Source organism: Halichoerus grypus, chromosome 6 (genome assembly GCF_964656455.1).
Source record: "Halichoerus grypus chromosome 6, mHalGry1.hap1.1, whole genome shotgun sequence".
NCBI lineage: Eukaryota > Metazoa > Chordata > Mammalia > Carnivora > Phocidae > Halichoerus > Halichoerus grypus.
Window position 1 is genome coordinate 158,057,312 of NC_135717.1, and position 27,318 is coordinate 158,084,629.

At 37.0% G+C, this 27,318-nt stretch overlaps 2 protein-coding genes across 3 annotated transcripts in view; one reads left to right on the top strand and one right to left on the bottom strand.

Moving 5' to 3' along the window:
* Positions 1–15,301, top strand: part of ACTR6 (actin related protein 6) — a 29,912-nt gene extending 14,611 nt beyond the window's left edge. Inside the window, exons 9-12 of one of the 2 annotated variants that reach the window (XM_078076462.1) lie at positions 4,625–4,796; positions 6,246–6,384; positions 8,402–8,550; positions 15,016–15,301. In XM_078076462.1, the coding sequence (XP_077932588.1) occupies positions 4,625–4,796; positions 6,246–6,384; positions 8,402–8,531 (441 nt within the window). In that variant the 3' untranslated portion in view covers positions 8,532–8,550; positions 15,016–15,301. Of the gene's footprint in view, positions 1–4,624; positions 4,797–6,245; positions 6,385–8,401; positions 9,091–15,015 lie in introns of those variants that run through there. The other variant, XM_036086031.2, reaches the window with a different exon arrangement.
* The window catches only part of DEPDC4 (DEP domain containing 4), a 31,283-nt gene continuing 18,836 nt past the window's right edge, over positions 14,872–27,318 (bottom strand). Inside the window, 11 exon segments of the mRNA XM_078074186.1 lie at positions 14,872–14,996; positions 14,999–15,073; positions 15,075–15,130; positions 22,294–22,344; positions 22,347–22,371; positions 25,264–25,389; positions 25,476–25,534; positions 26,082–26,085; positions 26,871–27,120; positions 27,122–27,172; positions 27,174–27,210. Coding sequence (XP_077930312.1) covers positions 14,889–14,996; positions 14,999–15,073; positions 15,075–15,130; positions 22,294–22,344; positions 22,347–22,371; positions 25,264–25,389; positions 25,476–25,534; positions 26,082–26,085; positions 26,871–27,120; positions 27,122–27,172; positions 27,174–27,210 — 842 coding nt within the window. The 3' untranslated portion in view covers positions 14,872–14,888.

The window sequence follows — 27,318 nt, forward strand, 5'->3', positions numbered from 1 at the left end:
CTCAGGTAAACTGTCAGTTCTGTTTGGGTAAATGTGAAGTTTGCCCTTTAGCTGACTTGTTGGAGGACTATTGGGAAGTTAAAAATCTTTGGTCAGAAATGTAAGCATGTTTCCATAAGGAAATGTTTATGATATCATTCATTGTGCTATATTTTAAAAGAGTGAAAAATTGAGAAGAGCCCAAATATCCACTAATGGAGGAAAATAAATAAATTTTGATATATTCATATTATAAAATAAGCGGTAGTGAAAATGAAGTGGAGCTACATGATAATCATGTATACATCTCAAAAACATGTTTCTGTCTAAAATATCTAAGACATGATGATGTCTTTAAGCAAGTTTTAGGAAGATATGTATATTTTCATGCTGTATGGAATAATTTATGTTGCTTAGAAATAAAGTATGAAGTAAAGGTATAAAACTGTATTGTGAGTGATAACACCAAATTCAAAGGGGGAGTGTTAATTTATAAAGTTGTATCAAACTAGTTGATGAATACATGGGTTTTATACTTCTTTAATTCTATACTTCTTTTAATTATACTTCCTTATATGCCTAAAATTAAAAAAAATTTTTTTGGACATATTATTGAGGTGAAATACAAATCAGAATTCTGAGGAGGCCTCATAAAATTGAAATCACTCTGTAATGTCCTTAGAGACAGATACTTGTGGAAGGACCTAGGTTGGGTTTCAAAAGTGGGTGTTGGGACAGATTATGAGATCAGGTTGCCTGTTCATGAACGGGAAGCCCAAGTCCTCTGTAAGATATTGAAAGTATATATTTTTTCTTTACAGGACAATGAAAACTGCAAATAATAGATAATACCATCTTCATATATTATTGCTCATCAAAACACTCCAGTTATATAAAACACCTTATGGATAATTTGCAGCATTTTGTAGAGATAATGGTGGTAATCTGTATTTCACAGGGATGGGCCCTGAGTAAAGTCTCAGTGATTCCCAATTTCTCCAAACCTGACTGATCATTGGACTCACCCAGGGTACTTGAAAAATAATCTGTATCTATGTTCTCAATTCCTGTCCCTGGAAATCCTTGTTTGAAAACTTAGTCTTAAAAATCTCTTCCAGATAATTGTACTGTCAGCTAAGTCTGGAAATTTTTTTTTTTTTAATGTAGTTCCCTCCTGCCCTGCAAATAACACCTTATCAGTTTACTGGGCTAAATGCAGCCAGTTTTCTCCTTGCCAAAGTATAAACCCTGTTTTCTCAAACCTGTACCTTACATAGTGAGCCAGTAGGAATGTGGTTATTCCTCCAAGTGACCATTGTTTTATTCATCATCTTTGGAGAAAAAGGGCAGAAGCCACATAATATTGTTTGCAGCTCTTTTATTGGCCTTTGGCTTTGTGATCAGTATCTGGTTATAGGTTAAGCTTCATTAACTCAGTGTAGACTCCTTGTTATCAGTTGAATGAACAGAGTCAGTTGGCCTGGACTTTTGCCAGATGATGGAATGTTACATTGCGTTTTTATTTCAAAAATAATAGTTTAATCTTTACTTTGTCAATTAATGTTAAAATTTATAATTTTTTCAGTGTCCTTGACCTTGAATAATGTGGCAGTTAGAGGTGCCAACCGACATCCCTCCCCCCCCCCATGCAGTTGAAAATCTGCGTATACCTTGACACCCCCCACCCCCACAAAAAACTTAACTACTACTAGCCTACTGGTGACTAGAAGCCTTACTGATAACATAAAGTTGATTAACACATATTTTGTATGTTATATGCATTATATATTATATTCTTGCAATAAAGTAAGCTGGAGAAAAAATGTTATCAAAAAAGTCATAAGAAAAAGAAAATACATTTACAGTACCATATTATAAAAAAAATCTGTGTATAAGTGGACCCATGTAGTTCAAACCCATGTTCAAGAGCTACCTATACATGTTAAATCATGTGTATATTGAAAAAAACCCAAAAAATACAAACAAAAAAAAATCATGTGTATATCTTAATAATTTTAAGATTTAGAAACAATTTTATTTAGTACATGTTAGGATTAATCCTAAAATGTGTAATTTTCAGAAGAGTAAAAAAAAAGTTATTTTGAATTTAGTACTTCATTAACTTCATTTTTGCCTGATATGCAACAACTCTGATGAAAGTTGATATATGTTTATGAAATTAGAAAAACAATAACTACATAAAATGAAAAAAATTATTATTTGAGTGCCCTTATCCTTAGGATATTGTTAAAACTTGGATTTTGATAGTTTATTCAAGAATATTTTTAAATAATTGGGAAAATGTACAATCTTCATTTTCTAGTACTTATGATAGTAACAAAAACAATAATAAGCTCTGTAATATTGTTACTGATTACAACTGATACAAATTTCAATTTTCTCTCTTATCAGAAAGGGGATGCCTACTGAAATGTAATGTACTTGATGGACTTAAATTGAGAAAATCTGGCTCATGATTAATGATTACAGGAACAGTTTCTGCAGAGCCATTGTAATTTAAACTGATCATTTCTTTTATAGTACTGGGCCAAATTTATGAGGCTGTGTAGTAATCATGGCCTACATTGACTAACATAGCAACTCCCAGTAGCCCTTATAAATTCCTTCTTTTGTCTATGTCTAAAAAAATCTTTTTTGGAGTTGTACTCTTAAAACAGAAACTGCTTGTAGTTCCACATTATATATTGATGATTAATGGTTTTAGAGCCAATATTCAACAAGGATATCTGGTTCTGGCTCTTTCCCCTAGTTTAGATATTTGAGCCTGGGACAATCACATGATCCTCTTCTGTAAAATCTGGGTAATGGACTATATAATCACTAATGTTTGTCAACTGAATTTCTCCCAAGTGTGCATCTGTTTCAACTTATTTTGAGTGTTGACAAAGTGAGTTATATCCTTTAAACTCAAGCCAGTATCACTTTTAAGTGAATTTATAAATTTATAGGAGATATTTTCCTTTCTGCCCAAGAAGGAAGAATACTCTGAGAGGATACTTTCCTCTTTGCTACTGTAACAGTAGTTTATTGGGTTAAAAGTTTTCCTTTCTCTTCCTTAAGTATTATGAGAATTGTGTCATTTTTGGATATTCTTGTTTAAGAATAATGTTTCGAACTTGGACTTTCCAGATTCCAGATGATAGAATTCAGAATTATAGCCAGGTTAAGAGAGGCAATGTAGTGGAAGGAATATATTGTATGTGCTTTTGATTATTAGATGAATGATCTCAAGCAAGTCATGTAACCTTGCCAAACCCAATTATATCATTAATAAAAGGAAAATAGGCCTACCTCACGGGGTTATGTGAGAGTTCAATGGGATAATGTATATAAAATGCCTAATACAATGAATGGCACATTGTTGACTTACATGCTGTTATTCAAGAATTTATTGAGTACTCATTATGTGCTAGGTAGTAGACATGTGATGGTGAACAGTATAAACTGTGAAGGATAATATAGAGTGATAGTGGAGAATAATGGAGGGACCGCTTATTTGGAAGTCAGCAAAAGCCTCTTTGAGGAAGCAGAAATCTGGACAGAATAGATGACTGATTATATTAAGGGATCTGTAATATTCTTTAAATACATTACTCTTTAGTAATTATTAATATTTTTATATATTTTAAGTATTTTTTACTTACATAAAAGATTGGGTTATGCGCTGTTTCAGGAAGAAAATTGCATATATAATTGCAAGTGAATGTCTATAATTGAACCTAGAAGAGCTGATGATTCTTAGTAAAATTGGAAGGACCATTATTTTAATGATGTAGAGTGTTGTAGAAGATTATTTTTTCTGGCCCCTCAGGAACACAGCTCAGCAGAATATAAATAACAAGAAAATTGCATTGATGAAGTCCATGGATTTCAAAATTGATTTCTGAAGATTGAATAAATGAATTTAAATATTTAGGTTTTTTGTACAAGGGAAAAGGGAAATCTTTTGGGGGGACAGGAAAGCAAGGTTTATTAATAGCAAAGTGATAGTACAAAGCTCCCAAGGAGGGAGGAGACCTGAAGGGCTTGCCTGGGAAAGGGGAAATCTTGATAGAATACAGCCACAAGATCCACTAAACATCTAGAACAGGAAAGTGGGGGTACCTGGCTAGCTCAGTCTGTAGAGTATGCAACTTTTGAACTTGGGGTCATGAGTTCAAGCCTCATGTTGGGCGTAGAGCTTACTTAAAAATACATACATACATACATACATACATACATGCATACATAGGAGAGTGAAAGTAGGTAGTAGTGATAGAAATGTAAGACATACTACATGTTTTTTGGAGTATGTTCTTTGTTCTCTAGGACCTGAAGTTGGTCTGTTATTATAGGCAGGTTAAGAAGTTCCCTCTCCTCTGTTCTCCTTTCTTTCTGTTTTAAAATGTAAGGAATAAGGCCGGATCATCTTTTGGAGAACAGCTGCATTAGAATGAGCAATTATTTATTCGTGTGGTTTAGGCAACAGAGAAGGCCACATTTTTCTAACTTTTGAGAATCCTGAAGAACATGGTTAATACATTAGTAATAACATGTTACTAAATGTTATTAGTCGTATGGACTAGATAAACTTAAACTTAAACTTAAACGTAGCTTAAACTTTTTTATCTTATTTTTCTTTAAGCCAAGAGAAGAGATGGTGTTAAGTGGAAAATATAAATCTGGGGAACAAATTCTTCGTCTGGCCAATGAGAGATTTGCTGTTCCAGAAATACTCTTTAATCCTTCTGATATAGGCATTCAAGAAATGGGTATTCCAGAAGCTATTGTCTATTCAATTCAGAATTTACCTGAAGGTACATGAATAAAGTATTGAATGGGAATGATATTTCTAAAAAAACTCATAAGCTCTGTGAACTATAGAGAAATCACCTGAGTTTTCTAAGTAATTTCAGGCACGTGGCAAGCCTGTTTTATTTGCAGAGATTTCAGGTCCCGTAGTGCACTTGAATAATTCTTTATTGGTCCTAGATTAGAAATTTGATACAGGTAAAGTTATGGTTTGCTTAAACTTGAAGAAATTAATCTCTTCATGACTATTAAAGTGCTGTATCTGTTTTAGAAATGTTTTGATTTAACTCAAATTACACGGAATAGAAATTTATGATTTAACAAAGTGATGGTTTTTAGCTATTGATGGGACTGGTTTGTCTTTTCAGTTTTATTTGGACTAATATACAGGAAGTTAATTTAATGAGGCTGAAGTATGGTGCTTCTCAGTGATGTGTGGGTTCTCCTGAAGCAGGATTCACCTAAATAATTTTCTAGAGTGCTAGAGAGAACTTTTATATCTTGAAAGTGCCTTCCTAGTTCATAAGGAACAGTGCAGGCATTGGAGAAAATCTAGCTCCTGCAATTTTTTAATGTCCCATTAAAAAAAAGAAAAAGAAAATCACATAATGCCATCACCTTAATGTAGTTATTTCACAACGGTTTTCGTATTAATGTCTCATCAATTTCGTGTGTTATATGAAGTTGTAGGTGGTGCTGTACAGCATTTTATACTGCACTGCTTCAATGCCGTGAGACTAAGTGTCAGTGTAAGTGGACTGTGTGCTGCTTTTGTGAACAGAAGCCTTAGGTGTGGCAGTCATTACTTATTAATTCCTCATAGATTTCCCCATGGTGGCTTTTAATACCAGCTAACCATATGGCACCTAATAAGGTTTGCCATCTTGTAACTTTGAGTGTAGAACATAAGCTCCTTTATTATTATGGATCATGAGTATTTTTCACTGTCAAATGTAATGTTGCACAATAAATAGGTCTGTCTCAGTGAGATCACATGGAAGTTTGGGCTTCCAAGTTAAAATGCCTTGAAGGCCCTCCTCTTTAACCTTACCTTAGCTCACAGTCTCAGCCTACAGACAGACCTCCTCCATTTTAGGGAAGAACAAGTATAATTACCAAACTTCTGCTGCTAGAATGTTACTCATTTATGTATTAGCTTACATGTGTATATAAGTAGTCAGTAGTTCAACCCCTTCACCTTAGCCTTTCTTTTAAAGATCTCTGAGGTCATATTTCACTCTGTTTAATGGGTCAATTTTTGTAAACTTTAACTTCATTATAAAATCTTATAAATTATAAATAATTTCTATGGTTATTAAAAAGTTATATGGTTTCCCAACTGGTAACTGTAACTGTTTGCTCTTGCCTAAGCCCTCATATCTATCTTTCTGGAAAGATAAGTAAACAGGTTTTCTGATGCCTTTTCTTCTTCTTCTTTTTTTTCCCTCTTAAAGAAATGCAGCCGCATTTTTTTAAGAACATTGTTTTGACAGGAGGAAATTCCCTTTTCCCAGGATTTAGAGATCGGGTTTACTCAGAAGTTCGATGTCTCACTCCAACAGATTACGATGTTTCAGTTGTGCTGCCTGAAAAGTAAGTGTTGGCTGATACAGAAATAAAACATGCAAGTCATTTTGTAGATAAAATGGTCAATAGGTAGACTTGAGTTTAAAGCCTGGTTCTAGCAGGTTTATTTCACCTTTGGAATCCTTATTTTCCCTTTCTCAAAAATTAAAATAATAAACCTGACATTTCAGTGGGCAGCTTGATGCTAAGATGCTGAGTGTAGTTCCTGAGGAAGGAGCTTAGTGGGGCCACATCCTGTTCAACGTTTTTACCTTGTAAATAAAGAAACAAGGGCTCATGACTTGGCAGAGGCCTTATAATAAGTTATAGGCCTTAAAATAAGTTAATAGCAGTGACCAGGCTAAAATCTAGTTCTCTTTATCTTGAGTTGGGAACAAATACATGTCTCTTACCAAAAATATGTCTAAATAACACCCCCTCACCGCTGTCCCAGTCTTAAGTTGCCAGGCAGAGTTGCAAATAAGACTCCATATACCTGACTTTTTTTTTTTTGAGAGAGAGAGAGAGTGAACAAGGAGAGGTTGTGGGGAGGGGCAGAGGGAGAGAGAGAATCTTAAGCAGGCTCCATGCCCAGCACAAAGCCTGACACAGGGCTCGATCCCTTGACCCTGAGATCATGACCTGAGCCAAAATCAAGAGTCAGACACTTAACCGGACTGAGCCACCCAGGCGCTCCCCATATACCTGACTCTTAATTTTAGAGTTTTTTTTTTTTTTAAGATTTTATTTATTTATTTGAGAGAGAGAGAATGAGAGAGAGAGCACATGAGAGGGGGGAGGGTCAGAGGGAGAAGCAGACTCCCTGCTGAGCAGAGAACCCGATGTGGGACTCGATCCAGACACTCCAGGATCATGACCTGAGCTGAAGGCAGTCGCTTAACCAACTGAGCCACCCAGGCGCCCTAGAGTTTTGTTTTAAAGTAAAGTAGAATTTTTCTAAATCAGTAGCTGTAAATAGAAGGCCCTCATCTGCTCACTTAATTTATAGCTATCAGATTAAAGAATAAACAATTGTTGGAATAATATTTGTCAGCGTTAATGTTCATTTACTTTGTAGAAAATGAAGCATACTAGATTTTTATCCTGTGTATTTATTATTTTTCCACCATGTTTCATTATTCCCCACGAATATATTTTTTTTTTTTTTGCTTTCTTTTCCCCCCCTACACACTTTTTATCCTGCATTTGAAATGCAAGTCATGCATACATTACAGGCCAAGGGATCCACAGAAATAATTTTTATTCTTTTATTCATCAAATCTTTATTGTACAACTGTTTTATATATGTATGTATGTTATATGTACATAGGTAAATATATGTTTAAAGGTTAGGAAATACAATGAATAAAAACATTTATTAACTTTTCATTATTTTTCAGATTTTAAACTGATTTGGAGGAGAGGAACAGTAGAAATAGAATTGAGTCATAACACAAAGTATAACCTTGGTTGAAGATAAAACCAAACTAAATGTTTTATGTGTTCTAGTTTTACTTACCATGTCCTATCATGTAAATGTTTCATTTATTAGAGGTAACAGTGTAGCAGCAAAAGCACAGACTAAAAAAAGTTCTGGGTTAAAACGTAGTCCCACACTTAACCTTTCTGAACTTCATTTTCCAAATCTGTAAAAAGGGAGAATAGTTGTAGTTGTTTCATGGGTTGTTGTGCAAAATAGATGACATATCTTTGCCACATACAAAATTTAGGTCCAGTTATGACAGTGTTTTTCCTTTTATGCATTTTTGACCTATTGTATTCTTGTTTTTAATTAGAAGTAGAGGGTCTATAAATTCAGGGCACAGGGGAAAAAAAGAACACTTAGTTGTACTAGTGACCAAGGTTCTTTTCTTTCTTAGTTTACCTTATTCCTATGAAGCTTATGCTTATTTTCACACTTTAAGTGATTTTCTGTTAAATCAGGTTGGGTAGAGATTGCCACGTTTTAGTTACTAATGAATGTTTTCTGGCATTTCAGTTCTGTAAAATCATCTGGGTTCACTTATTTTAACTTTATTTTTAGCCCTATTACTTATGCCTGGGAAGGTGGAAAATTGATATCAGAGAATGATGATTTTGAAGATATGGTAGTAACAAGAGAAGATTATGAAGAAAATGGACATAGCGTCTGTGAAGAGAAATTTGATATTTAAGAAACATTCTGAATTAAAGGTTTAATTTCAATTATCTTTTTAAAGTAGGTTAAGGACCTGTGTTACCTTTGATCCTAAGATAAGCTCTTAAACTTATGTAAATACTTTGATCCTTGGCTAATTTTCAAAGGTTTCTTAGCTACGTTATTACAGTAAACTGTATCTCAGCCATATTTTCATTTAGGAGTTAGACTACCATAACAGTGCTTACATTGTTCCTGAGAGTAGGTTATCTTTCATTAGAAGATGAAAGAGTGAATGTATTTTAAATTTAATTCCTTATAGCTGAGAGCATGAACATACCTGTCTCACTGGTCAGTTTTCCTTGGAAGGCTGTTTTGTGTGACTTTGAGTTGGGAGGGATTGGCTAAAGTGTTTTCTGGCTGATATGATTTCTCTTTTATAACTACGTATTTTATCTAAAAATTGTCATTTTTATTTATACATACTAAAGTTGGGAAGACTAATCTTATTTGTGTTTTACATTTATTTTTTATTTAGAGTAAGTTGGAAAGGGTGGAAACCAAAGCCAATTTATTAAAGTGCTTTTTGATCAGTACTGTGTTGGCAGAAATGTATTATTTCATTCATAAAAATACTGTACCATTTTTTAGGATGAAAAGAAATTTGAAGTTAACTCAGGGTTGGTCAAAAACTCTTGAAACAAATGTTAGTGGTTTGTTTTAAAAATGCTTATACGGGGTGCAAAAAAAAAAAAAAACCCTCATATGACTCACAGTAGACACAGTAAGGTGTTAAAAGCTACAGATTTCCCATTTAAGGGAACAGCTGGTAATGACGTTAATGAATGGAGCAGGTAGGCTTCTGTGCTTGGCAAACAGTAGGAACTCATTTGGGCTATCCTAAGCAAAACAAAATTTATCAGTAGGACAGAGTTTTGTAAAATTAGAAGAAAAGACTGGACCAACAGCCTTAGGAAGGATAAAAAACCAGGATAACCTTAGGAATCTAGGTTACAGAAATTGAGAAACAGTCCTTTTAGAGCCCTGCCATCAAAATAGCTTCTCTATTTTCTATCTTAATGTCATTATGTTCATGAATCAAATCCCTGCCAGTTTCTTTATCCTAGTTAGGATCATGCATTTACCCGATGCCTTCAGGGACTTTGATAGTGCTACTAAGATAGCATAGAGTAAAAGCAGGTAGTTTCCCAAAGGAAAATTAAGGTGAAGAGACAGATGCTGATCAGAGTGAAAGAGATGTCAAGTACAATTTCACTTGGATTTTGTTGGGTTGGGACTTGGTCAGTCCTTCCTAGACTTAGGCTGGAAGTTGCAAATTAAGTGTGTGTTACCCAGTTACTAGCACTTAATCTGTGGGCAGTGTAGCAAGAAGGTGCTGATAGCATAAAATAAGGTTTTGCAGCCATTCAGTGTAACTGTTAGAATTTCAAGATGATGTGGTGGAGGTAAAAAGGTAAGTCCCTATTTAAAGGGCTCTCCTTGACTTGGCAGGATCTCATGTTGGACAGGCAGAATACTTAATCATCACCAACCAGGTGTTTTTCCTGTGAGGAGCAAGCATTCCTCAAAGCTGCATTCCCAAAACATGCCCCGGCCTTGAAGCCTTCTGTTACATTTTGCTGAGAATGATGTGTGTGTGTGTTCACATGCTTACTACAGTAAACTAATTTCTGTATGCAGTGTGCGTCTCATAGTGGTCATCTTTGAGACACAAAAAATTCATTTCTGAAATTAATGAACATAGATCTTTATCCTCTGTCTCTAGAGCATTAAAGCTCCCATCCATTTCAACCCCTATCTAATTTAGAAACTTTATTGCTAGGGATTTTATTTTAATATTATACAGTAAGTTGACTTTAAAGGGAACATTTACCATTAGTTATAAATAATAACATTGAAGTGATATATTAAAGATATCAATTATTTTGGAAAGATACTGATAAAATCCTAATTTAAAGTTCATTAAAAGTGGGGTGAGAACTTAGCTACATTAGAGTTCATAATTTTTAACTGTAAATTGCATACGTGGAAATATGTTCCAGTGTTGGCCATGCATTGTATACCCCTTAAGACAATAAATAGTTAGGATTTACATCAATGATTAATTAAGACAGAGCAGTCCTCTCAAACACTTTTCTATCTTGATTTTGGAAATTTTTAATTTAGTGGTGTTTGGCTTGGAATAGCAAACTGATCATATTCACCTACTTCATGTCCCAAATCCCTTTAAACAATTCTAGTAGAGAAGGGAAGAAAGTAAATGAGATCGGGAGGAATACACAGGGAACACTTCAGTGCTATTTGTGATAAATTCTTTCTCAAGTTGGATGATGGGCACATGGGTGTTCATTGTAGTAGAATCTATACTGTGTGCGTGAAATAGTTCGTACTGTATCTTGATAGAAGAGTAAATCCTTAAGTGACTCTAGGAAACACAAAGGGTGCTATTGATGAGCAAAAGTGGAGGAATTTCTAAAAGAAGAAAAATAAATGAGGTTAGATTGTTAGAGAATCAAGAACAAGAAAGCCCATGTCCCAGATCAGAGCAGGAGAAAACTACTAAATACATAAAACTTCCAGAGATATTTTAATCTTAGGACAAATACAGAGAATAGGAGATCATGGGCGAGCCATTAAAAGAATGAATTGGAAACAGCTGAGCCTTACTTTCTTGAAATTGAGGATCAGCAGAAAGAGTTGAAGTGTAAGGGTTGGACAGGGAAACAATCTAAAATAGTTTTATATCCACTAAAGACATCAGAGTAAAAAAAAAAATCTTAAAGGGAACAGCTGATTGTGGCACTGATCTCAGGCTAAAAATAAGAGCTCATGCTTCATTAGAAAGAATTCTGACAAGGCAGGACCCTAGGGCACTTAGCACCATAGGTGCTCCTACCGAGGAAAGGCACCATAATTTGATCTTAGATTCAACAGGTAAACAGGAATTTGTAAAAGAAAAAAAAAAGGACAACCAAACATTAAACATTTGAGGGATACTTAAAACACCACAATGGTACACCAAATCCAACAAACAAGAATGAACCCCTAAGGGAATAAAATAAACTTTGTAATAGTCTCTAAAAGACTAATGAGGCAATTGCATCTATCACAACAGGTTACTATAACAAAGACAGATCCTAGAAATTTAAAAATAGGATTACTTATGCTTAGTTGATGGGCTGAATAGCAGAATGGACACTACCAAAGACTAAAAAGCCGAGGGAACTTTCCCAGAATGTAGCACAATTGAGCAAGCGCTAGGATGGCTGGGGCAAGAAGCTAGCCAGCATTCACGGTATAGGCTACGTTGTCCCCTTGATACCAAGAGCCTTCCCTATAGAGAGGCCTTTTGATGAGATTTCACATAAAACACAAATATCCTCACACTTGGGGACTATTCTGAGACATCCATCCATATACTTCTTTCCTAAAGTTTCTAGTTGCCAGGTTTCTTGTAGTTGTCGAGTGTCTGATCCTCTGGTCAAACCATTAGACATCATCTCCATACATATGTTCATGCAAATTGAACAAGAGAGACTGCTCTCGGTTCTGCTGTCTGGGCTCATTGCCCTGCCCCGCTGCAGGTTAAGCATGCACAGCAGCACGTTAGTGTCAAGAGGAAGTGGTATCTACAAGATTAGACTCAGGCTGGACAAGTACATTTCATGAGCTCAGGCTCAGAGCACTTACACTGCACACACTGTTTACCTTCCCTCAGCCCACATCTGTGACCTTATGGAGGTTACCTAATAACCAGAGAAAAAATTCAAACCTGGTTTACAGGTGGTTCCCTGTGGTATGGCGGGTCCCAGCCAGAAACAGAGTGCTGGCACAGATCAATTCTTATTATACTCATGAATAAATCAGGCAACAAAAGAGTTGCCTAGTATCACTGGTCAGAGTCAAGTGACAAGAGCTGGGGTTGCGATACTAACATTTTGGATTTTATGGTCAAAAATCTTTCTAGCACATAAGCAGTTGTATACTAAAAACACTTCCAAAAACACTTGTAGAGAGTACAGGGAAGAAAGAATGCCAGAGAAAAAGGTCTCAAGAATGCCTTTTCAGTCTTGAACGTTCTTTATGTATATAAATTATGAGAGAAAAGTTTTGTCAAAACATTTATTTCTTCCAGTTAGAAAATCTTTCTTTTTTTTAGAGAGAGAGAGATTGGGGGAGGGGCAGAGGGAGAGGGAGAGAGAGAATTCCAAGCCGGCTCCAGGCTCAGCAACACGGAGCCCAACCTGGGATCCATCTCACGACCCTGAGATCATGACCTGAGCTAAAACCAAGAGTTGGATGCTTAACCGACAGCCACCCAGGCACCTCAAAAAAAAAAAAAAAAAATCTTTATTTACGTGGGTAGTACCTGAGAATGTGCCTGAGAAGTTTAAGCAGAGTCTTAAGCACTAATGAATCAGGCTGTTAATTTTCACAGAAATTTACTGAATATTCTCACAGGAGGTAATCTTTTTGATGACTGGAGCTGGACTTTATTTGGGGGGGGGGGAACCCTTTGTTTATAAGTCCTCCCTCAAAAAGGAAAAAGGTTTAACCTAAAAATGAATGATAATACCCTTGGGAATTCTTAAGCAGGGTAACTGTAATTTGTGCACCTGTCACTAGGGGGAGCGGAATTGTTGGGTTAGGAATTCACGCCTCAACTTCCAAAGACCATTCAGTAGAAGTCAATTTTTCTTTGTAAACAAGTTTAATTGAATAGTAGTATATATATGTTGATCAAATAAGTTTTATTAGGGAGTGTTATAAGAAATTTTCATTAACTTTATACAATAGTAAAACATTTCAAGCATTGCTGAACAATTCTTAGTAATTCTAATTCTAAATTGGATTTCACCAAATCTAGGGAGCTCATTTGCTAACATTTTCCCTTTTGAACTCAAATAGGGCAAGTAGTAAATCAAAGTCTCTGACACCAGACCCCACATCCTCATGTTACCTACCATACCACACACCACATTCGCCTTTGTATCTTTGATATTTCTGTTCCAATCTTAGAAATACAAATCTATGCATGTACGTTTTTATTCTAGAAATTAAAAACAAAACAAAACAGGCTCAGAGGGAAGATGTTTCCTTAAGGTTGTATATAATCCTCTGAGCAGCAGATTCGAGGACATGGTAATATCCTTCATGCATTTCTCAAAGTACCAGCCTTTCACAGTGATGGTGAGCAATTCTCCCACCTGATTCACATAGAACATTAAAATGGAGACTTTCCTAATAAGGAGACTTTCCCCTGTACCCCCTCCAATAAAGAGCATTTGGCTCCATGTTTCCAGTGTTTTCCTGATCTCTCTAGAACCATCCTTTCAGGTCTTCTAGTGGAGGTATATTAATTTCCTCCTCAACTCAAAAGAACCACACACAGATTAGGGTAGTTATATCTTGTGTGTCATGAAATTATTTTACTTTGTTTTTTGTTTTATTTTAAATTGGCAGGAACTTAGAATTCATCCAGCTAATACCCTTATTTTAACATAATATCTGAACATTGAGAATAATGGTTTAGCCACAAAGCAAAAGCAAAATTTGGAAAACATATAAATATATATCAAAAAGGCCTTTAGTATATTCTCTGAAGACAGAATTGATAGTGTTGATTTTCTAATTCGGTGGTTCTTAATGTGCTTAGATCATAATACCCTTTGAGAATCTAGTGAGGCTATGGATTACTTCCTAGAAAAACACCATAAGCACATATATACAAAAAAATTGCACATGATTTTAAAAAGTACACTGTATTTCAGCCCTCTGAAACCTTTTCATGATGAATTAAGAGAGAAGGCAAAATCATGGTTTTAAATATTGAAGAATTTTAAATTTGTGACTTTTAAAACGTTCTACTTTAAAAAATCTTACCCTATCTAGGTGATTCACAGTAGCCTAAAAGAGTAACTTAAAAATAATACATACTAAGGAAAAGTGCATGTTTTCTTCAGAGAACAAATGCATGAAATGATCCTTTTCTGTGGGGAAAAAAAATTTTTAAGAAAATTAACTGTACCAGTCCCCCAATAATAGCACATTTAGTGAGTGATTTTAATGGCATAATAATTAAGTGAATCAGCATACATGAACTTAATTTGTATTCCTCTGTAAAGTTAAAAACTTTCTTAACTTTTTAAAGGTATACTCTCTCAGCAACTCTCAAATGTGCAATACAGTATTATTAACTATAGTCACCATGCTGTACGTTATATCCCTGTGACTTATACAAGTAGAAGTGTATACCTTTTGTCCACCTTCCTTAACATATTTTAAGCATAATCACACTTACAATCTTTAGGCTACCCTGTCTCTGAAGTCTAAGTATAGTAGTTTGAGACAACCACCAGAGAGTTGTTTGTATTTACAAACTGTAGTTTCTTGCCCCAGAAATGTTAAGCTTCTGGAGTGTGTTTTTGAAAGCTTCAGGAGGGTATTTTTGAAATTCCTTAATTAATTTCTTTTTTTTTTTTTTTTTGCTTGTTTCAAAGAGATGCTGAGGTTACTATTAATCTGAAGAGCCAGTTGGTGAGGATACTGAACTGTCCTTACTGTCCTTTCCTTTTTTCTCCAAACTCTTTGTCAAGTGTTGGCAAAATGTGAAACCTTAAAAAAAAAAAAGGTTGGAAAAGCAAGTAAAAAAAACAAAACAAAAACCCTGAAATGTACATATCCAAACTGGCCTTATGCTGGACTTGTTTTTTTCCAGAATATGGTGGATGATATTTCTTATTTCTTCTTTGCCTCAGAGTAATAAAACTGCTTCTTTACAAAGTGCTTCATAGCAAAACACATACTGTCTTATTTTACATACATTGTTTCATTTGATCTTCAAAATGTCTCCATAAAGTAGGAGAAGCAAGGAACTCCTACCCCAGTTTCAAGACAAATACACAAGGAATTTAAGTGATATGGCTAATAAATTGGAGATATATGGGAGGAAAAAGTTTTCCTTGACCCTCTTAGGGTCCCTGGGCTGGGTCTCAAAAGTAAACTGGTGAAGACAGATTAAGAGGAGAAAAGCATACAAATTAAGTTTTGTGTGCCACAGGAACCTCCACAAGGAAATGAAAACTCAAACAGTCCTCTGCACTTTTATGCTAGGTTTGATGACAAGTGGACAGTTGTGGAAGAATATGATAGGCTGAGTATTAGATAATTGTAATAAACTGGGGAAAACTTAGCACAGCCTGTTTGTTCCAACTCTTCTTGGTGTCCCTTTGTTTTCAGAGATAAAGATGCTCCTTACCTTGAATGTAAGGAGGGCACCTCTAACAGGATGGTTTTATGGCTTTTATCAGGGGAGATGGGCAAGGGGGGAGGAGGTCAGGGTGACTTTCGTGCTTCTGCCATGTTCTCAGACTCAGTGTAAAGTATCCAATATGCCAAGTGTCATATTTTGGGGTGGCATGTCATGAACCCCATCAGAGGCATGATCAAAACACAAGTAATTTCATGAACATGAGCCGTGCTTTTTTCACTATTCTGTGAGCTGTCTTAGCATGTACAACTAAGCCTCTCCTGATGCTCATCTACAGATGAAGACACCTTTGCCTCGACATACACCAAAGCAATTCTCAATCAGAGTAGGCTTTGAACTCCTGAAGGTCATCAATTTTAGGGTTTTTATCTATCTTCACTATAACGGCTTTTACTTAAACACACCTATGGTGATACCCTGGAATTATACTGCCTTTGAAAATTTAAACTCCTGCACCCAACTCTCTATCCAGAATCTACTGTCCTTCAAATAACAATATAGTAGTAGCTTAAAATGAGTGTATACCATGTGCCGAACTTTTTGTACTTTTTCCTCATTAAGTCTTCAGTAACCTCAGTTCTAGGTGTGTAAGTATTACTAGTATCAGCCCTACCGTAGTTCCCACTATTATATACTGGCTTTAGAGCTGTCACGATTCTTGTCATTCTCAGAATGTCAAATCCTCACGTGCCACCTTTCTTTGTCCATCACCTCTTCTTTCCTCTCCCGAGTTAGACACAGAATCGAACATTTGAACCACTTTCTCACGAACCCATGTGCTCCTGTCCTGCAACACCTGATGACCCAAAATCCCAGCTCTTCATCAATGCTTGACTCTGCCTTTTCCACTCTGGCATTCAAGTCAGTAAGTGCTGCCGACAAAATCATACTGTACAAAGTGGCACCACTAAAATTTGTAATCTATGTCATCCGGGTGCTTAGAATTCCTCATCAGTTCATTTACTTGTCCTTTCTCAGCTGCTTTTCCCATTCCCCTGACTATTTCATACCATCCCCCTCTTCTCACAGGATCCATTCATTGGTCCAACTCCTCAGACAATATCTCCTCTTCCTACTTTGTCAAGGAAAATGAGTGCATCACTTGACGATCTCTCTCAACTTTCCACCTTGAACCTACACATTTATTTACATCCACACGCACTGTCATCTTTATTCCAATATCACTCCTCCTGTGCCAGGCACACCCATGGTCTGTGCCCTTGAGCACATGTCCTCTGCTCTCTTCTCAGCAGATCAGTTTACTGGAACCTCTGGCTTGACTCAGCACCACCCCAATTATTGTCCACTTTTCTCTCTTCCCCTTATCGTACACCCACTCTTAATTTCTTTATCCATTCATTCCCTTTCATCCCACTGCAGCCTGGTTTTTGTCTCTCAAACTGCTGAATCAGCTCTCCACTAATTGGCTCCAGAGAGTTGGTGCAGTCCGAATCTGCCACATGGAGTCCTCCTCCTTAAAATGCTACATCTCCTTGGTTTTATGGGCATGACTTCACTCATTCCCCTCCTCACATTGCTTCTCTGTCTCATTCATAGGTTCCTCTTTACTCACCCCTTGACTATTGGTATTCCTTAATGTTTTATTCTTGGATCCCTATTTTACCCAATGTACTGCAAATGACCTCAGTTTCCACATGCTCCCAGGTATTTAGTTTTAGCTCTTATCTCTCCCCTGAGTTTCAGTGGTGCACATCCAACTACCCTGCTGAAAATCTCAACCAGGATGTCCCACACGATACGTATCTTAAATCAAAAGGCCAAGCCGGATTCAATCATCTCCCTGGGGGTGCCTGGGTGGCTCAGTTGGTTAAATGTCTGCCTTCAGCTCGGGTCATGATCCCACGGTCCTGGGATGGAGCCCCACGTTGGGCTCCCTGCTCAGTGGGGAGCCTGCTTCTCCCTCTCTCTCCACAGCTCTCCCTGCTTGTGCTTTCTCTCTCTGTCAAATAAATAAATATATAATCTTTAAAAACCATCTCCCTAAACACGTTCCTCTTCCTGTTTTTCTGTCTGGATTGGCAGCAGTCACCCCACCTGGAAGCTTGAGAGTCATCTTTGAGTCACCTTTCTTCCTGAGCCCCAGAAGCAGTCAAGTATTGCCAATTATACTTCCTATATATTTCTCAAACCTGTCCCATCCTCTCCATCCCTCTTGCCTCTACCATAGTACAGGACTAAATCATTTCTCACTTGGACTACTGTAATATCTCCTAAGAATATTGCCAACCCATTCTACATACTGCTGCTAAGCATGCTCTATTTAAAATATAAATCCAGCCATATAGGGGTGCCTGGGTGGCTCAGTCGTTAAGCGTCTGCCTTCGGCTCAGGTCATGATCCCAGGGTCCTGGGACCAAGCCTCAAGTCGGGCTCCCTGCTTGGTGGGAAGCCTGCTTCTCCCTCTCCCACTCCCCCTGCTTGTGTTCCCTCTCTCGCTGTGACTCTCTCTGTCAAATGTATAAATAAAAAATCTTAAAAAAAAAAAAATACAGCCCCATCACTCTTCTTTTTTTTTTTTTTTTTTTTTTTTAGAGAGAGAGCGTGTGTACAAGCGGGGAGAGGGCAGAGGGAGAGAGAGAAAATCTTTTTTTTTTTTTTATTTAACTTCAACTAGCCAACATATAGTACATCATGAGCTTCAGAAGTAGAGTTCAGTAATTCATCAGTTGCATATTACACCCAGTTCTCATCACATCACATGCCCTCCTTAATGCCCACACCCAGTTACACCATCCCCCTACCCGCCTCCCCTCCAGCAGCCCTCAGTTTGTTTCCTAGTTAAAAGTCTCTTATGGTTTGTCTCCCTCTCTGATTTCATGTTATTTTATTTTTCTCTCCGTTCCCCATGATCCTCTTTTGTTTCTTAAATTCCACATATGAGTGAAACCATATGATAATTGTCTTTCTCTGATTGACTTATTTCGCTTAGCATAATATCCTCTATTTCCATCCATGTCGATGTAAATGGTACTATTTCATCCTTTTGATGGCTGAGTAATATTCCATTGTGTATATATACCACATCTTTATCCATTCACCCGTCGATGGACATTTGGGCTCTTTCCATTGTTCGGCTATTGTGGACATTGCTGCTATAAACATTGGGGTGCAGGTGCCCCTTTGATTTATTACATTTGTATCTTTGGGGTAAATACCTACTAGTGCAATTGTTGGATCATAAGGTAGCTCTATTTTTAACTTCTTGAGGAACATCCATACTGTTTTCCAGAGTGGCTACACCAGCTTGCATTCCCACCAACAGTGTAAGAGGGTACCCCTTGAGAGAGAGAGTGTCTTAAACAGGCTTTATGCCCAGCACAGAGCCCTTGCAGGTCTCTGTCTCACAACAGTGAGATCATGATGTGGAGATCATGACCTGAGCTGAAATCAAGAGTCAAGACACTTAACCAACTGAGCCACTCGAGTGCCGCTAGCCATGTCACTGTCTTAAAAATAAGTTTCGGGGCGCCTGGGTGGCTCAGTTGGTTAAGCATCTGCCTTCAGCTCAGGTCACGATCCCAGGGTCCTGGGATCAAGCCCCGCATTGGGCTCCCTGCTCAGTAGGGGGTGTGCTTGTCCCTTTCCCTCTCCCTCTGCCTGCCACTCCCCCTGCTTGTGCTCTCTCTCTGTCAAATTCTTTAAAAAGAAAATAAGTTTCAATGCCTCCCCAACTGCATAGTGAATTTTTTTTAGAACTTTTTTTTTTTAGATTTTATTTATTTATTTGACAGAGAGAGAGACAGCAAGAGAGGGAACACAAGCAGGGGGAGTGGGAGAGGGAGAAGCAGGCTTCCCGTGGAGCAGGGAGCCCGATGTGGGGCTCGATTCCAAGACCCTGGTATCATGACCTGAGCCGAAGGCAGACACTTAATGACTGAGCCACCCAGGCGCCCCTGCCTAGTGAATTTCTTGGTTGCTAAATGAAACCCTTCAATATCTGACATCTATCTGTTTCTCTAGTTTCAATTCTTCCCACCCCTTGGCTGCAGTTACTAGCACTTACCTATTTTTGTTCACAATGTTCCATTGTCCAGAATATCCTTCCCTTCTCTACTCTTTTGGTTTAATTAACATCTAATTATTTAAGACTCCTACTAAGCACTATCTCTTCCACAAATCTAGCCTGATCCCCTCAAACTAGATCAGGTAATCCTCCTCCAGTCTTCCATGATTTCCTCTGGCTTGACCATATCCCTATTATATTTTATTGTGATTGATTTATAATGGTTATCTCTCTCATACATCAATTCTTTCACTGAATTAATTTATTTGACAAATATCTAGAGTATCTACTATGTGTCAGTTACTTTAAACAATGGTACATGAGCTTATTGCAAGCAGGGACATTATCTTACACATCTTTGTATTTTTTGGTGCTTATACAAAGTCTGGTACATAGTAGATAATTCAAAAAATGTTTAGTGAATAATTGAAGAGATGGATGCGTGAATATTTGATATCAGGAGCATTTTAAAATAACACTCATGGGGTGCCTGGGTGGCTCAGTCAGTTACGCATCTGGTCATGATCAGGTCTTGATCCCAGGTTTCTGGGATCAAGCAACATGTGGGGCTCCCTGCTCAACGGGGAGTCTGCTTCTCCCTCTGCCCCTCTACCCACGTGTTCTCTCTCTCAAATAAGTAAATAAAATCTTTAAAAAATAATAAAAAATAAAAAATAAAACAACACTCATGAATTTAAGTAATAAATTCAAGTATAGGGAAAAGAGCGTACAACATAAAACAGAAAGACAATTTAAAAATTCAAGGGACACCTGGGTGGCTCAGTCAGTTAAGCATCTGCCTTCAGCTCAGGTCATGATCCTGGGGTCCTGGGATCAAGCCCTGCATCGGGCTCCTTGCTTGGCAGGGAGCCGGCTTCTCCCTCTCCCTCTGCCTCTCCCCCTGCTTGTGCTCTCTCTCTCTCTCTGACAAATAAATAAAATCTTTAAAAAAATTCAATTAATTGTATAATGATATAATCTGACAGTTTTACTCAACAAGGGATAAACTTCAAGAAGAGACAAAACAGTTAAGCTATTTGGGGGAAAATACTATGAAATCATTTTTCATTTTCCAAATGCTTGCAGCACATAGCACTGTGCGAGCACTTATATTCATTATCTCTCTTTAAAGCATGTTGTTGAACAGAAATAAATATTAAATGCCTACAACTCCTCCACTTCCCTCAAAAGCCAAAAGTAATGAGAAATTGAATGTAAAAAGCTAATGTAGTAATGGCAGCCAAATGAAGTTTAGTAAGATATGATTGAATTAATCCAAAAAGATTCCAGATGCTAAGTTCAGAATACTTCCTTAGTATTGCTGTTTAACTGCATCCAACAGACAGGATCCATGTGGCAATATACCTGTTGTCATATACTTTGTGTTCAAAGAAGGGAATGAGAGAAAATCCGTTAGCTGAGAAGTTCCAAGTAAGTCAGGCAAATAAATTTATGTCCTACTCTATAAATGCTTTTCTAAAAGTTAGTAATGCCTCAGAAAATTTTTTTAAGGAAAAAAATATTAACCCACTTTTCTAGTTGGCCAAGTTAATTAACTTCTCTCTAAAGCTTCAGTTACCTTACCTATAAAATGGGATAATAATAATGCCTACAGAAAATATTGTGTAGAAGAAATAATTTTATAAGTCCATGTTAGTGCTCAGCACAGTGTCTGACACGTAGTAGGGCTCAATATTAGTATCAAGTAATAGTAAATGTTAATAGTATTTAATATTTAAATAATAATACAATTTAAATTTTTGTAATATTTTAAATTTACAATATTAATATTGAGTATAAATATTAAATATTTAATAATTACCTGGTGGGGTAGATGTCATTATTATTCCCATTTTGTCAACGAGGAAGCTGAAGCACAAAGAGGTTAAGTGACTTCCCTGGGCAATTTGGCCCCAGCACCCACAGTTACATCTATTATGTTATTTTGTCTCTCACATGACAATCTTAGGAAATTTATACTGAAAATATTTGACAGTTTAAAGAAAATCTAAACTAAGGAATTAGATCAATTGCCACAAGACATCAAGTGAAACAATTCATGGCATCTATTCAACTGGGAAGGTCAGGTTCCTCTATAAAACTAGGTCATTTCCTAGAAAAGAGAAGGGAAGGGGAGAGAGAGAATGACACAGAAGAGAAAAAATCTGAGAGAGTCAGAAAAAGAGACGAGAAAGAGCCCAGGAGCAAGGAAGCAGGCAGGTAGGTAATAGGCAGAAAGGGAGGTGAGACTTGGAAGCAGCATTGAGAGAGAAAATTTTCACCTTTTTAGATGAAAGGTAATCAGACAAAGGGCTTTCAAAAAGAACTACAGAAGAACTTGCTCTGGAGATCAAAAAAATAACCTTCATGTAACTACTTTTTATAACATTATGTATTTATTACATACTCACCCTTGCTCCTTTCCAACTTACTTGGCTATAATAGTCTCCTAATGATAAAGAAGGAAAAAATCTGAATCAATACCTGATATGGCATCTGGATCTTCTCCATGTAGAAGCTTCTTAAGTTTCTTACAACCAGATCCAATAAAGTAACTGGATTCTACACAAAAACAGGTATTTTCAAATATTTAATATGAATTTTTTTCTAGCCAGGAATCCAACATAAAAAAACTCTCAATATTTTTGACCAATGAGTAGGGGAAGAGGATTGCAGATGGGGAGAGGGGGCGGGTAGCAGAAGGCCTCTGAATTATAAAGGGTATAAATACTTGAAACTTTTTTAGAATTCTTCAAATTCTATTTTCTACTTTCATGTATGTACTTTAACTGAAACTAGGTTAACCAATCCTTAGTGTAATGCTCTCCTATAATAGTGAAAATTATTTGTACTTCCATAATAACAGTGGTCTAAATAATCTTACATTGTAATTACATGGTCCATATATAAATGGTTGCTTTAAAATACATTAAAACTTTATTATCTTAAAAAGATAAATATCCTTTTCCAGTTTGGGTTACACAAAAGTAATCCTAGATTATGTATCTGGGGTAAATAATCCATCAGCTAATATTGCTATTCAGGGCACTCTCTAGACATACTAATGCTGAACCTCCATGTCCACGCAGCTCTTTTATCCTGGACCCTGGAATACCTACCCATTAGCTTCAAGTGTACTGCCAATTTCCAGTCATGGAGCTGTCCCCATTAATTCGTTCTGTCATTCAGTGAAAATTCCAGGCACTGTCCTAGGTGATGAATAAACAGACCAAGTTTCTGAAGTAAAAAAAAAAAAAAAGAAAGAAGAAAAAAGAAGAGCTTCTGAATTCATGAAACTTACATTCTCTTGGGAGAGAAAGACAATTAAAAAAAATCAGCAAATACATAATATAATTTCAGGCAGGGTTAAGTGCCATTAAGAAAGCATAAAGCAGGGTAAAAAGCTAGAGCGAAGAAGATGGGTAGTTTAGGGAAGGCTTCTGTGTTTCTGAGAGGGTAACATTTTAAGCAGAGGCCTTAACAGGTGTGAAGGAATACGCCAAAAGAAGGTTCGGGAGAAAAATGTTCCAGACAGAGTAGACAGCATAGGTAAACCATGTAACAGGGAAAAGCTTAGCATGTTTGAGAGCCCCTATCATAAATAGCCCTATCTCAGCCTCCCTGAAATACCCCATCCCCGGTCTCCAGAAGCCCTTCCCCCTGCTTCCTGAATCCCACCCCCACTTCCTCCAGCCCGTGTCAAGTTCTTTTGTGGCTTGTTACAAAATTTGAACCAGTGAGTTTCTCTATGACACTGCTAGTTCTGACAAGACGGGGAAGTAATAAATGAAAAACTTCTTTTGTACTTCTCGGCCATAGGTAGGAAAGATAATTTATTTGCCCAGAGGAGGAGGCAGGGTGAGAAAGAAGAACGTGCAGAAGTTAAGTGATAAGGAAGAGGAGGGCAGAGGAAAATTTCATTCTAAATTCCTAGTTGGAATCTGGGGGCTATTTTACAAGTAAATCATACACATGAATTTTGGTTTAGTGACAGTAGAATTAAAGATTTATGTAACCTGGGCCCTAACCTCCCTTTGTTATTATTTTGATGAAAAACTAGGTGCAGAATAACAACTGACTTAAAAATGAGTTTTTAGAATATATTTCATTCAAAATTCATAAATGGGGTGGGGCACCCGACTGGCTCAGTCAGCAGAGCATGCGATTTTTGATCTCAGGGTTGTGAGTTTGAGCCCCACACTGGGCATAGCATTTACTTAAAACAAAACAACAAAATTCATAAATGGGGGACAGCTTCCATTACATATACTTAAAACCATCTTTTTCTCTGATATAATGGGAAAGAAGCTTCAGTTAAGGTTGACAGAACTGCTACAAAATTTGAGCTAATGTGTTTCTTGTGACAACAGAATTTGTTTAAACAAAGAAATTGAAGAAGGAACAATTCTTGTAGAGGCTTTAGAGACATAACACCACTAAAAGTGTCACTGCCTGGTACTAAAATACAGAGTGAGGCTAAAAGACAATCTTTTTCTAAGATACTTCAAGAGACATCAAGGATCTGACCCTATCTTACTAACTCTGTTGCTACTCTTCTGCTTCAAGTCACCGTATCTCTTGCCAGATTATTACAACAGCCTCCGAAAAGGTGTTCCCACTTCTACCCTTGCTGCTGTACAACACGTTCTCAACATAAAAGACAGGATTATCTTTATAAATGTCAGTCAAATCAGGCTGCTGTTCTGCTCAAACCCTCCAGTGATTCCCCATTTTATTCCAAGCGGAAACATCTCTCCAGTGACTTATAATGGCCCCCACCTCTCTGACCTCATCTCCTACTACTCTCCCCTCTGCTCACCGCTTCTTGCTGTTCCTCAGCACCCAGGCATGCATCACCCCCAGGTCCTCTGCACTAAGAACCATTCTCTCTGCCCAAGGACACTATCCTACCCTCCCAGCCATTTGGCTGATTCTCTCTCCCCCTTCCAGTCTTTGCTCAACTCTTACTTTCTTAGTGAGGTCAATCTTGGCCACCCTAATACTGTAAGTTCCTGCTCACCCTCACCCTAGCACCCTAAATCCCCTTAACCAGCTCTTTTCCCCTTTTTGTTGCAAGTATTGCCTTCTATAAACTATGACTTGATTTATTGTGTGTATTTTTTTATTGTCTGTTGTCCCTGACTTGGATATAAGCTCCTCAAGGGCCTGCATCATTGTGTTTTGTATGCTTATGTATTCTAACCACCTATAACAGCATCTGGCACATAGTAATGCACCAGAAATGGGTTGAAGAAATGAATCAATATGCTTGCAAATATTGATAGTGTTTTAAGTCTGCTTCCTTCTTTTTAGTGGGTATGGGAAAACAGCATTCCTTCAAACTTTGCACATTACAGGCACTCAGTAAATTATTTATTTAAGTGAATGATTTGCCTTTTTGCTGGACGAAAATAGCTTAGTAATAAATGTGCCCAGGCAAAATGCCAGAGATACCTTGAATATCTCAGAGTGATACTTCAGTAAAAACCAGACTAGTTGTTCTGCCCATACTTTTAATAATGATCTCGTTTGCAAAACTGCTTTGACAAGAGTTTTCAGGACCACTGTTTTGTTATCATACTGTAAACAGAAAGATTAACCTTAACTTGAATGATTTTTTTAAAAAGACCAGAAAATTGTAAAACTGTTATTGTAATTTTTTTCACCTGTTTCTGTAACTTGAGGGTATTAGGTTCTGATACAATAGGCATAAAGGTAAGTAGCCCTCATAATTCTCTAATGTTCTCTAATGTAACAATCTTAGATACAGTATGTTGCTTCAAGTGTTTCAAGTTGCTTCATGGGATACAAAAAAATGGAGATTGTAATACTTGGTAGTCAGTTATAACACTATGATGCTATATTTGGTTTGTGGATTCTTTTTTCACTAAGAAGTTTTTATGGTGAAATATTTCAAACACACAGGAAATTATTTTTATAATTCTATAGGCCAGGGGTGCCTGGGTGGCTCAGTCGGTTGAGTGACTGACTTTTGGTTTCGGCTCAGGTCATTGATCTCATGGGTCATGGGATCGAGCCCCCTGCCCGGCTCAAGCTAGGCAAGAAGTCTGCTTGGGATTCTTTCCCTCTTCCTGTCCGCACCCCCAGCCCCCACCCCGCACTCTCACACGTGCCCACACACTCTCTCTCCTCTCTCTTCAAATAATAAATGAATAAATCTTTATAATTCTATATACCAAACACCTGCATAATTACATCCAGCATTATCAAATAGTATTTTGTTTTTAACATGAAATTACATGGCTACCTACATAGCTAAAAAAGTGACATGATTTATGTCACTCAATTTTTATTTTGGTAAAAGATTGCCAAATTAATACTTCAGAAATTAATATTTCCAAATACCTCAGCTCTCTAATCCTATGCTATATTAAAATATGTTTCTTACAATACCCCTGTGATATAGTTACCTTAGATCTAATGTCCTATACTACATTAGTTACATTTGATAGTGCAATTTACATGGCAGATAACATTAGTGAAGTGAAAAAAGACTTCATGAAGCACTTGGACACCACTGAAGAAAAATATTAAAATGTAGTACTCAGTTTCTTAAATGTTCTGCTATTTGTTTTTGTTTTTGTTGTTGTTGTTTGTTTGTTTTTTTAAGTAAGCTCTACACCCAATGTGGGGCTTGAACTCATGACCCTGAGATCAAGATTCATATGCACCACCGACTGAGCCAGCCGGGTGCCCCATGAAACTTGTATCTTTAAAAATACTTTAGGCACACCTGCGTGGCACAGTTAAGGGTCTAACTCTTGGTTTCAGCTCAGGTCATGATCTCAGGGTCATGAGATTGAGCCCTGCGTCGGGCTCTACGCTCAGCTCAGAGTCTGCTTGTCCCTCTCCCTCTGCCCCTCCCCCCACCCCTGCTCTATCTCTAAAATAAATAAATAAAATCTTTTTTTTTTTTTAAAGATTTTATTTATTTATTTGAGAGAGAGAGCACATGAGAGTGGGGAGGGTCAGAGGGAGAAGCAGACTCCCTGCCGAGCAGGGAGCCTGATGCGGGACTCGATCCAGGGACTCCAGGATCATGACCTGAGCCGAAGGCAGTCGCTTAACCAACTGAGCCACCCAGGCGCCCCTAAATAAATAAAATCTTTAAAAAATATTTTATGATACAAAAAACTAAAGTTTAAATATCTTCTTTTACCTAAAAGTTCAATAATTCCTAACTGAATATCAGAATACTCATCAGTTAATAGGCAATCTCTCTCTTGATTATAGTATTTTACTACAACATCAAAGAGTATCTTCTTCTGTATACTCAATCCTGTCTTTTCCATTTTGTACTAACTGCTGAATAACTGTAACTATAACTGGTCAGGGAAATAGCCAAACATTTAATTGCTGCATTAATAAACCAGTTGTCAACTCCAGAGGTAAAAACAAAACAAAACAAATCAATAGTTAACATTTCCATTTAACTACCTAAAAACTGTTTGATAAAATATAATAAAGTCTAGCTTATATTTAACCAAA